Genomic DNA, 13219 nt, shown 5'->3' with positions numbered 1-13219 from the left:
CAAATGGACAGGGAAAGCAGGGAGCAAAGTGTTCAAGGTATTTGTCGAATACATCTTGTGACCAAAGGCAGTGGGCATCACCTTCATGGCACTGACTGTGGCCTAGTAAGCATCAACCAATAGCTTATTTTGCAACACAATAAATTGTTAACAAGCAATAAGCCTCACTTCAGAGCAATCCAATTGTGCAGCTCAACTAACAAAACCCCTGCCAACATATCACCAAAAAAAGATCTTATGAAAACTAAGCCCAAATATAGAAATGATCATTGAAACTCTAAATATACAATCTTTCTAGTGTAACAGACTATTATAGTCAAACTCAGGAATTATTTAAATATCTACAGCCAACACTGTCCCTATTTAGCATGGTGAAGAGGCCCCCACAACAAGCCTTTGTTTTCCTTCTAAGATTTTATTGATCTCAGACTTATTTAAAACTCAGCAACTGCAAACAGATGTGATTGGGCCAGTGTCAGACTTTCTTTAGTTGCACAGTAAATGCCTAACAAAAGGATGTGTTTCCAGTAAAATCAATAGTTTCTGAAGAAACTGCAACTCCTAATGTTTTGTCTATATGACCCCAACACACAAAAATGTAAATAAAAATTTTCATGCCAAACCTGTGCCTCTTCACACATTCTCAAACTAGGGTGAAGTCCATCTTTCTGCATTGGTTTTATCATCCTACCTGCTGAGGTTTTGGGGGAAAAAAGTCATTAAAAAGGTAATGGGGTCAGTTAGACCCTTCAATGTTAATCACTGGGGAAAATGAAAGTACTACACTTCCAAGGGGGAAGGGATAGCTCAGTGGTTTGAGCATTGGCCTGCTAAACCTAGGGTTGTGAGTTCAATCCTTGAGGCGGCCACTTGGGGATCTGGGGCAAAATCAGTACTTGGTCCTGCTAGTGAAGGCAGGGGGCTGGACTTGATGACCTTTCAAGGTCCCTTCCAGTTCTAGGAGATGGGATATCTCCATTAATTCTTTTTAAATTATTTTATTATAAGGTCTTCGGGGATCTCTTGGACCCCAAACGTACAAAAATTTAAGTAAAACATGATAAGCAAACCAGTGCCTTTTATTTCTTTAAGTATTCTCAAAGCATGATGAGAACAACAGTTAGCACTGGTTTTGTCTGTATACCTGTTGTGGTTTTAGCATAGCAAAAAAAAGTCACAAAAGGTTATTGGGGTCAGTTAGACCTCAAATTAATTATGCAGGTATTCCAGCATCAGTTTGTTTTTATTTTGAGGCAGCAGTTATGATACGAGTACATGAATCTTTCAGCATTGTTTTTCCCATAGTTTCAGTGGTTTTTGTTTTTCAAAAAAATGCCACAAAAGGGTCTTGGGGATTTGCAATAACGCAGATAACATCTGCCTCACATATTATCACGTATTATCACAATAGTCTGCAGAAGAGACCATCAAACTGATTTTCTGGGACACCTATGCTTGCTAGGATGAGTTTTCTGGGGAAGCCACAATTGTCAATAAATTCTTTTGGCAAACCCACATTTGGCAGATTCTGTTGCTGGGACAAAGATTCACCACTGCATTGCACATGCACATTGCATGTCTGAATGCACATAGACTTTGGATTTTGCTGAATCTCACGTGGCATAACAAATCTTTGAGTAAGACCCGGCTGTTTCCCAGGGACCTGGGTACAGAAATGGTGCAGACCCTGGTGCAGGAGAGAATCACTGCAGCCTTGCCTCAGGGCTCTAGGGAAGAAGTGTCTAGTGTGCTGGTCACTGACCCAGAGCCTGAAAACCGAGAAAGTTGTTACATCTGTTCCAGAGAAGGAGACAGAAAAACACATCAAAAATGCAATCTGTCAAAAACATCCTGGGGTCAGTTAAACCCAACAAACGCTGTGTAGTGTGCTTCTGAATCTATCCAAGTTTTAACTTGTTCATAGTTTTATAGTTCACTGGTTATAAAAAAGTCAGTTTTAAATGCATCCATGTGTTCCCCCCCCCTCCCAATTCTGACATACTGTGGGTCTCCAAGACCCCAATACAGAAATAGCTGGGTGATTTTTAGTCCAATATGAGGGTTAAAGGAAACCTACAAGTCACCAGATTAAGCACACTGCCCACTTGCAACTGCATTCTCTCATCTCCTTCCCCTCCTCCCTCCCCCCCGCTTTATGGCAGTCAGCTGGGTCTCAATCCAGCCCCAAGACCTGCAAGGTCAGTGGGAATGGGTGGGTTGCACTTTTAACAGTTCACATTAAATCTAAACACATGTTTACTCTAGAACTGAATTCATTCAAGTGACAGAATAAATGTGCAAGAAGTAAAGTTTGCTTCTGCTTTTAAAAGGACTTTCTATTTCACTAAATTTCAAATTGACTATGAAGTACACCTATCTTTGAGGCACCCTAATAGCTATGAGTGAAAGCTACAGATGCAGGCATTATATACAGACACATGGAGAGCAGGGAGTTACTTCACAAGTGGCGAACCAGTGTTGACAAGGCCTTGTCAACACTGGTTCGCCACTTGTGAAGTAACTCCCTGCTCTCCATGTGTCTGTATATAATGCCTGCATCTGTAGCTTTCACTCTATGCATCCGAAGAAGTGAGGTTTTTACTCACGAAAGCTTATGCCCAAATAAATCTGTTAGTCTTTAAGGTGCCACCAGACTCTTTGTTGTTTTTGTAGATACAGACTAACACGGCTACCCCCTGATACCTAATAGCTATATTTTCCTATTTTAAAAAACATCTCTTTCCATCCTTAGTGCTGCATAAAAGATCCATAGAGATGCTGACTGACTAGACAGGAGAACTGTGATAATGATTATACACAGAGGGCTGTTATATGCCCAAAAGAAACAATGAAAGGGAAAACATTTCTTCAGACTGAAAACCACATTTGTATCTGACAGTGCCCCTCCCAGATCATCATGTCTTCCTTTTACTCCAAAGTCCCCACTTCAAAGAGGTGAGGCTGAATGTGAACATAGCTACTCTGATCAACCTGGGATGAGGGGCAAAGCACTGCAATACAACGTGAGGCCCTTCTCCTTGATGAGCACTGCCGCTGCAGTGTTCCTAAACACAAGGAGCAAGGGAACCAGGTAGAGTCACTACATCAGCAATATTAACAGTGGCAGACAGACATCTAATCGCTGTAATTTAAAAATATGGATACTTCGTATATAGGCACGTTTTATTTACACACACATGCATTTCTCTGTATGTGACAACACATATTACCCCATGTTACATAATATAGTACATCTATATTTAAATGGCCCATCGTGATCAATGATAAAAAGGCAAAGTTCTCTGCAGCAAAAGGAGTATGCTCTAGCCCCTCGCACCCCCCGATCACTGCTACTTTCAGATGAAAAGAAAAAAGCTAGCTTTCTTAACCAAAAAACTCATTTAATTGGAACGTAAAAAATTTAGAGCTTCAGTATTTAATCCCACCAGCCTGTGAAGATCAGACATCCCTAAATTTAGATGTCCTCTAATATTATGGAGGTGGACATGATTTCCTCAAAGCAACCTCTCTTGTTTTAGAGTCCTCTCAAAGGTTGGAACAAAAGCACAGGAAAACTTTTCCCTTAGAGCCTCTCATTCAAAATTCCATCTTAACTTGAATAAGAGGATGAGATTTCTTATGAGATGGAAACGTGCTCTGGACTAAACTAAAGAAGTGGCATAGATCAGGAGAAAAAAGGGTGCAAACCCAACTCCAATACTTATTTGCCTGTACTCACTTTTCAAAGCAAGGCTTCCATCAGACAAGCTAATATGAACACAGAAGGGGAGAATATACTGGCTTCTTTTTTACTCAGATGTCTACAATGGAGTACAGAAGCAGGCAGTGTGTGACAGATTAATCAGAGGCTGTCCCTATTTGGTACAATCCATTACTCAACAGTGAAAGTCAAGATTTTTTTTTTTTAAACTGCCAACAGAAACTAGGTATCCTTTATGTACGTACATACAATAGAACATGAATCTATCCCCCATGTGCGATAGGGGACACACAAAAACTTGGAAAGACACGGTGTTTGGCAGAACTGGGGATCCATCCAGGCTTTAAAATCTGCACGTTAGTTCTCTGAGCCGAAGACTGGTTTAGAGGTGCTGGTCAGCTTTAAACTCTGCAGTTAACACAGGCGAGCGAGTACATTCAGCACACTCAGAAAAAGGGGTCAGTAGAATCTCTGGGAGGCATGGGGAGAATGTGGTTCCTAGAGTTTGGAAGGTCAGGACTACATTGTGACACAAGATGCTGAAATCTTTCACAGATTTGCAAAAGCCTATATTGGGTGCCCAAATTTGACCTCTGGAATTACCTGCAATTTTGACACACACAGCTATAATAAAAGGGCTTATGCTATATCAGCCTTGTGTTATTTTACTTGTGAAAAGTATGAGTTTAAGAATACAAGAGGTAGCATTGGAGTGCAATTCAGGAGTCTGGCATGAAACATGTTTGCATAATGATATGCTTCCAGGAGAAGCTGCAATGAACAACATGAGAGTGAGATACAGTGGAACACAAGCTTAGTGATTAAAGGGGATGCACAAAAGTAAGACTAAAAATAGTTACTATCACCATTCATCTAAAGAAAAGGGAAGCAAGACATCAATCACCACCTCCTTCAGGGAACTGACCCTTGAGAATGCCATCCTTTTACTTTACTTTTGCAGAACAGGAATTTGTTGACACAAAATTTTAATAAGCAGCTGAGAAGCAATCCCTTTTCTATATAGCACAATGGAAATGGACTCCACATGCCACCACACTACAGGACAAAACCATCATTACAACAAACAGTGAGGGTGTAAATAAGACACCAAACTATTTGTGGCCTGGCTATCAACCAATTTCCAGGATCATGTAAATATAAATATTTTGGATTTATACTCACCTGTCCTCCTGAAACGGGGCCAAAAGGGTTTGGTGGTCTCATGATAGGTTGGCTGTATATTAAAGTTGGTTGTGTCATTACTGGTACACCTCCCATCTGTGTTGGCTTAAAAAAAAAAAAAATCCAGAACAGCATAGAATTACAAAACACAATTAAACACATGTGGGGGGGCGGGGAGGGGGGGCGCGGAGTGACTCTTAGCATTTGGCCTGATAAAACTGGAAAGGATTTCTGAAACTGGACTATAAACTGAGGGTCCCTAAAAATGAACATTGCAGACCTTTACTTTAGATAACATGTTTGTGCTGGAGTATAGATGCTGAAGCTGTTTCTATGTAATCTTCCCCCAAAATGTTTGGGGCATCGAAGCAGCTGTTTATAATATATGAAGAAATTGTGTTAGCACCACAAACATGCTGACCACAAACACTGAGGCTTTGACAGAGTTCTCACCTCTCCATTATGTTGGAGGTACTAGAAAGCAGAAGTCACCTTACACAGCATGGGTATTTAACATGCCGTTGTTGTGGCTGTTTTGCACTTTCAAGAACTGATGAAATATGTATATAAATCAAGATAATGAATTAATTCCCAATTTGTCTGACTGAGAAGTCTAGGTTTTCTGAAGAAGATAGTGTCAGGTTAGAGTTCAGACGCAAGAGTCACACATGTGGTAACATTTTTTTTTTTTATTAATTCTAATTTTATTTCCCCCACATCAATGTTGGGTGTTTTTGCATTTCACTCAGTCATGACAATAAAAATATGTGGATCAATTTTGTTCTCTTTTTAACCATATTGACCTAACTATGGGTGTTTACATTACAGTTCAGCCACTGTTTAGTGGAAAAATCCTGGTACTATTAACCTCAAAATGCAGCAAAGGTCTATCCTGGTTAATTTGTTTACAATAGTAATTATCCACTAATGGATGTTTAACAGGGTGATCATTCTTGGAAAAAGAACAGGAGTACTTGTGGCACCTTAGAGACTAACAAATTTATTAGAGCATAAGCTTTCGTGGGCTACAACCCACTTCTTCGGATGCATCCGAAGAAGTGGGTTGTAGCCCACGAAAGCTTATGCTCTAATAAATTTGTTAGTCTCTAAGGTGCCACAAGTACTCCTGTTCTTTTTGAGGATACAGACTAACACGGCTGCTACCCTGAAACCTGTCATTCTTGGAAAAGGATCCCCAGCTGTGGCAATCCTGAACAAATCTGGACTGTTTTCAGAACACGATAGGAAACCTCCTATTGCACATAGTCCATCCCTCAATTATGAGGCCTCCAGAACACATCGTGGTGCTGAGGTGATGGAAGCTTTAAACAAGTAATAACAGCTGGATTAAGTGGAGGACTGTAGACTCCTATACAGGATTTTTTGTGCAACCCTTCCTTCTGTGTTTGGTACTTCGCTACTGTGGTTACGGGTGCCTTTTGGTAGGGTTCAGAGGGAATTAAATTCAGAAGGAATGGTTAATTATCTAAGCAAACTTTAAACCTGAATTAACAATAGCATTTTTATAAATATAGTCACTGATTAATTAGTAAAACAACTGAGAAAGATTTTTCAATTATTTAGCAGAAGAATTATTTTTAGATGTTTTTCCCTCCGTTCAGGAGCAGGCCCCGGTGCATGTAACTCCTTCCTTATTAAGTAATGTGGCACTCATTCCTCTTAAAATCTACACAGAATTGTCCCATTCATATCTGGATTAACTGGACAATTGGAAGTCTCCACCTTTTACTGTTATTTCAAGGAAGTACTTACTGTGATAGCAATGCTAGCATAGTGCAAAAAAGGGATGCATCCATGTTAAGGGTCAATAATAAATTTACTGTGATGTTTTCACCATTAGATTTTCTTGTACCATTAATTATATGGCAAGTCAGTCTTGCATACATGGTGGGTGAAGAGCGAGATTTCTATATATTTGTGTTGCTACTTCAGATTTGAAGTTCTAGAGACAAAGATCTGACCAACATACAACTACATGAGTTTTCTTTCTTCATGATGTTGAGTCTCCTGAAATATAGCTCTAAGTATTTCCTTAACAGTCATCCAATAAAACTCTTCTGCCTCAATAAGGACATTAAAAAAGGGGAGTCGCTAAAGGGGAATTCTCGGAGTTATGGAAAGATGAAAACCTGAGGAAGAATTTAGTAAGTAATGGAAGATGAACAAGGAACTTGGTGACTACTTCATTCAATACACACTAAACGTATGGAATAAGTCATCCAGGGGCTAGGTGAAGAAGAAATGGGTAGAGATGAGGTTTAAGAGCCATAGTTTATTTTCCTGCAGAAAAAAGGGATTTGAGTGATTCAGCGAAGAACAAACAAGAGAAACTGGTATTAAACTTACTTAACATGTTTAGGCCAAGTGACATATTGCTCCTAGAATGCTTTATGTTTGCAGCTAACTCATAATAAAAGTAACAAGTAAACCATGTTTATGGCAAATTAAGTAACAGGAAATTTCACTAACCATTCCATAGCCCATCATTCCTGTTGGTGTTGTAGCAGGATAGGCCATTACAGGCGGTGCCTAACACAGAAAAGAGAGAACACTGAACTGCATGGAAGACTGACTGAGTTGCATACAAGATAATCAATTGCCTTTAAGTGTCAAACGGAGCACTGACTAGACAGCATATTACTAATATAGCAACTGACACCTATTAGCATTTGTAGGTTTCTGTTAAAGTTTATCTGATTTCAGATCAATTGCAATACTTATGCTCAAGGTTTCTAGATAGACTCGACATATGTATAAATTACAGACAAGACCAAATCTGTTAGGATTTTGACTCACAGTAATCTAAAGTTCCACCTAGAGATATCTGAGTCTTCAGTCTAAAGAATGTATAGAGATCTAAAATATGTATGTTTTGTACTTAATAGGAAATTCAGGAAATATTTACATATAATATACACAAATAAAATCAATATGATTATATGACAAAAGTGAATACTGCTCGAGTCCTATGAAGTATAAAACTTACTACTTATTTTACTGAACTGTGCCCAGGTAATTCTAAAAATGGAACCAAATATAAAGGCAAAGTTACTGCGGTTATAGTAAGAACATCAGAAGCTCTCTCTTTTCCAACCAGGCTACATACACACTAAAGATATTAGGGGGGTCTCCATTACCTTAGCACTGATACAGCTGCGCCAGTCCTAGCAATGGTGGGAGTTCTAATGCTGGCTGGCTTTCAGTGTTTTACCAGCTTGCAGTCTAACCCCATTCATAGTAGGTCTAGGTGACATGGTAACACAGTTCAATGCTGGTCACTGGTGGAGTTGCACCTGTGCTAGAGCAATGATAAGAGGTAGCCCTAAAATCCCAGTGCAGACATTGCCCACAGTATTTACAAGTGGGTACAGAACATTGATCTGCTACTCTAAAATGAGTTTCTTTTCAATTGTTAGGAATAGCCTAGTTATTACAATGAATTAAAACATGGTAAATGACTACCAATACCATTCAGTCTATATAAATTAACATCATTACATGACAGCTACTGTGAAGTGGAAGAATGAGACTGGCATCCCTGCACTAGGCTTTATCTGTGTCAACAGTAAACTGATAATATATCCCCTACTGTTTAAAAAATGCAATGCATATATGAAGACCCTCTGATACCTCTTAGAAAGCAGGAGGCGGCAAAAGATATATTCTGTTTAAAAGCAATTCTGCCTCCTTATATATTCCTTCGTCTTTCCACGCCCCTGACCCTATTTATTAGGGCAGATTTTGGCATGGAGACAAGAACTTTGTCTAAGAACGTTATCTAGCTGAGTTCTTATCAAGTACCAATAGACTGTGATATCTAGGGATCTTTATCTGCTCCACCTTCTGTTAATCCCTCAGTTGCAATTAATAATGCTCTGCTTGTGACATCCCAGTTCTTCGCTGTGTAAATTATAATTCATGACACTTCGGAAGATTGAACCAGACAAACTCCAAGATCACGCTTTCATGCATGTCTCTTGTATTACAAAGATTTTATTTGGGAAGAGACTCTCAAGGAAAGTGGTGGAGTAATTGTTACTTGTGACATTCAGAACTACACTGGAGAAAGAAGATATGTTGTAGGGAACAATATTCCACAGGCAGGTAATTTCACCCTCACAATCCAACCCCAGAAGTGTGATATAAGGAGGACTATTTCTGAATAGAACATTAATTTTTTGAGGTATCAGCTGCTCTTTAATATGCACTAGCCAATGGTAATTAGCATTCTAGCAGCTATTAGAACAAGTTTCAGTGTATAAAGAATTACCTAGATTGCACAGTAACTATCTAAATATTATTCAGTTCAAAAAGCTTTGAACATTCTTTAAATCATTCACATTATATGTATGTGTACACATACATATACACACAAATGCTGGCGATTATATATTTTTTTAAGAGTGCTCCAGTACAGATTTTACATCCTCCACTGTTAAAATTATCCCATAATGAAAACTGAATACAGGGAAAGACCAATATTGTTGAAATACAAAAAGATTATCTGTGAGTAAGACTGCATTCCTCCAAGAAAACAATGCACAAGTTATGGCTTGCCCTTTATAAACTTAATCATGAGCTGGGATTTTCTCTTAGTTTATTTGAGCATAAATGACATATTGGTCTCTCCCTACTTGAAAACAAGATCTACAATAAAAGTGAATAAAGTGCCAATTATAACAGAAGCCTGTGAGATTTCATGCAATTATTCAAACACACACAACTTATCTTCATTCAAACTTTACCAGATGCATTAAAGGCAGCACAGACACAGACCCAGCTATCTGCAGCAAATGGCAGTTTTAAGCAAGGAAAAAAAATCTCAGTATTTCCCATGCCATCATTCGAGTCAAGAGCCTGCAAAACACCCATGAGATTTGTATATGCTAAGAAAAGCTCAAATCTTCTGCACACCAAAGATCTTAATATGAGAAATGTGGAATAGCAGGAAGGTTATGAGATTCTGCTACAGCAGTGGTTAATATAGCATGCCAATTGATTGCAAAAAGGCTGTTGGGTTTTTTTTCACTTACGTATTGTGGAAAATGCATGCCATTCTGTATTTCCCAGGGAGAACAATTACATAATGCAATAATACTGGATTAGAAACACGTACTTACATAACAGAATATACACAGATAGCATTTTAGTTCACAAATATACTTAATGTCTGCCCTAAAATAAAAATTCTTGTAATTCAAGTCATTGAATAAATCTTTTTAAGTGACACTGTCAAGGTTGATGGGTTTCATACCTGTCTGTATAATCCATTTATTTTTGTGTGCACTTATTTTCCAAAAACATAAGCTTTTGAAAACAAGGAAGAATATCAAGCAGCAGCACAGCGCTTAGAATCAACAATACAATAAATAGACTAATGGACAAAGTGGAGAAGAATTTGATGAACAAACCAATTTCCTCCTCCTAAGTTTTTTCAAACAATTTAATAGTGAGTAAAAAGTTTTGTATAAAACAAGATGCCTTGACAGTGTCTTTAAAAATTAATAAAAGAACTGGTTAGAAATGGAATGATAGGCTACAAGATGCATATAAAGATATTGTATATTTTGCTATGACAACAATTTAGTATTTTCAAGCACATGAGAAATATCCAACTGCTAGCAAGTCATTCAGGTAGTAGGTGAGTACTACAGAAACTGTAATATCCACAACCACTTTCACCTGCATACAAGATCTGAGTTGGCAGCTGCCACCCAAAATGAGAGCAGGTAGATGACCTGAAGAGAGATATTGTTTCTCTTTCCAAATCTGTAACAAATCATGTGTTTCATTGTTAAATCACAAAATCATTTAATACCGTTTGATATAATAGCTCAAAACACTTGTTTTGTTAGGTTTCCTACACTCGTATACTATTCTCCAGTTTGTGGTAAAAGGGAGAGTAGAATTTACACATGTAGGTCCCACCAGCATAACTGGGAGCTACTCAAGTATATCCTTCCCTCCCTCTCTCAACACATACATTAATGGATGGGAGAACAAACCACTTTGGTAAAAACACGTGATCCACAAGACATGCTAGCTGTAATGGAGTTGTAAGCTAGAGAAAAATCAGATCGGTCACTGAAGGTGTTAAGTGGAGACATGTATTAAAAGCAAGCACACACTTCAGAGTGTGACTGTACTACACCTCTACGCCGATATAACGCTGTCCTTGGGAGCCAAAAAAATCTTACCGCGTTATATCCAACTGTGTTATAGCCGAATTCGTGTTATATCGGGTCGCGTTATATCGGGGTAGAGGTGTAGTTGTAAACATTTCTGAGGCACCTATCCCTATATCATCACTTCCCGCACCCTCAGGTAGCAGAAGATGCACTACTTCCTGCCTCAAGTCACAGAGCAGGCTCAGTGTTGTGACATACAGCAGTGGTTCTTAGACAGTTTGTGGAGCCCCAGGCTAAGGGGTCCACGAAAGGTAGTGGTTACCACAGAACAGTGGTTTTCAACCTAGCGGTCTGCAGACTTGTCTAAGATTTTCAGTGGGGTCCACGCTGCCATTTGAAAAGGTTTAAAACCAATGACATACAGCTTCACCACACAGGATTATATTTCCACACTTCCAAACAGCATTCAGAATGAAGAGTAGCCCCTACCACTATTTCCAAAAAGTCAAGTTACCCTACTCAAATAATTACTAAGGGTTTGATGTTCTACAACCTAAGTTTCTGCCCTAGCCATACTTTTAGTTTACAATATAAATTCACACTCACGCTACAGAATAAGTCATATGTAAGTCTGAGTCTGCCACGGAGATCATGGAAGACAGCCAGCAGGTACGACTGACTCCAGGGCTGCTGGAGCATCTTGGGCGGTCCTGGGCCCCCCCCAGCACCAGTGGCAGCGGTCCTGGACTGCCGCCCCTGGAGCATGCACGGGGGCTCCAGGGCCCATCCCAGTACCAGCAGGTACCCTGGAGCCCCCACTCCAGAGCAGGGCGTGTCCCAGAGTCCCCCTGCCCTCCTGACCAGCCGGCGACCCCCCCTCCAGAGCAGCAGTTGTGCCCCTAGAGCCCCCCCAGAACACTCAAGATTTAGTCAGGAGTATATAGTACAAGTCATGGATACGTCACAGGGCTGTGAATTTTTATTTATTGCCTGTGACCTGTCCATGACTTTTACTAAAATTACCCATGGCTAAATCTTAGCCCTAGTCATATGCAATGAAACAGCGTATCTGATAATAATCTAAATGAAGTTGGCCATCCAGTTACTGTTACTATAGCAATATACATTCTCGAACTGACCATTTATGATTCAAATAATCTTCAAAACCTATCCACTGTAATGACTCATCACCTCCACACCTTTATATTGCATGTTTGCCTATATTTTAAGTTACATAGATTCACTACTTCAGAATCTTCATTCACTTACAATTGTTGGAGCATTCCATGCAGTTGTGGGTGCAACCTTGGGCTGCCAGTTGGAACCACCAGTTAATTTCTTTTCGCCTGGCTGAGTCCAATTTACATCACTTCAAATAAATTTTTAGAAAACATTAGAAAACAGATTTTCTTTGCACCATCCTCAGATATAGTACATTAGTCAAATAAGCTCACATGTTTCCACAAGGTGAAAATCTACATTAATAATGACCCCTTAAGAGCTTAGTACTAACTCCTTAAGAGCTTAGTCACCAAATCAAGTTGTAGTCACAGTAAACCTGGTCTGGACTAGGGAAAACATAGATCAGATTCAGCCAACAGAAGCTAGCTAAGACAGACCTAAACTCAACTACTTTTCTTAGCCTAGATGCAGTGCAATACGATTAGCTCCATTTTTGCAGGTCAAATTATAATGTGGGCAGGAGCAAATGTGTACAAATTCCTGGATGGTTTCAAGGCTAGAACAGTGTTTGTGTACAGACTACTCTACAGCAGCCCTAACTGGATTGACAGGATTCTTTTCTTTGCAGTGGTGCTGGAGTTGCTGAGGCTAATTGTGCTTGATGTTAAGTACAACATCAAAGCTGATCACAACTATTCTGGATCAGGAGTTCACTTGCCTCCTACTGGCCCATCACGCCCCAGATTTCTTCAACTTCATGGGATACTACACACAACTAATTTTATTTCAGATGTTTGGAAATGGGATGTGTTGAGGTCTGTTAAGGAGCTGCTAGTTATTGTAGGCATGCATTGTAATACTAAAAAGCACATACTGAATGACCAATAAACTACATTTTTTATTCACTAAGTAAGAGCAACAGGCATCAGGGTCCAGAACAATTAACACAGTAACAGCAACAGGATTTAGACCTAAACTCTAATCC

The 13219-nt window shown here is 39.4% G+C and overlaps 1 protein-coding gene across 21 annotated transcripts in view; it reads right to left on the bottom strand.

Annotated features, from left to right (window-relative positions):
* The window catches only part of PICALM (phosphatidylinositol binding clathrin assembly protein), a 120530-nt gene that overhangs the window by 13282 nt on the left and 94029 nt on the right, over nt 1–13219 (bottom strand). For 10 of the 21 annotated variants that reach the window (XM_005287533.5, XM_005287540.5, XM_005287536.5 and 7 more), the window contains 4 exons: nt 12322–12421; nt 9958–9981; nt 7394–7453; nt 4904–5008 (listed from right to left, as the gene is read on the bottom strand). In XM_005287533.5, coding sequence (XP_005287590.2) covers nt 4904–5008; nt 7394–7453; nt 9958–9981; nt 12322–12421 — 289 coding nt within the window. Of the gene's footprint in view, nt 1–4903; nt 5009–7393; nt 7454–9957; nt 9982–10388; nt 10694–12321; nt 12422–13219 lie in introns of those variants that run through there. The other 11 variants (XM_005287534.5, XM_065581699.1, XM_065581698.1 and 8 more) reach the window with 3 other exon arrangements.

Source organism: Chrysemys picta, chromosome 1 (assembly GCF_011386835.1).
Source record: "Chrysemys picta bellii isolate R12L10 chromosome 1, ASM1138683v2, whole genome shotgun sequence".
Taxonomy (NCBI): domain Eukaryota; kingdom Metazoa; phylum Chordata; order Testudines; family Emydidae; genus Chrysemys; species Chrysemys picta.
The sequence above is the reverse complement of the archived record's forward strand: the minus strand, read 5'-3'. Positions and strand labels throughout refer to the sequence as shown.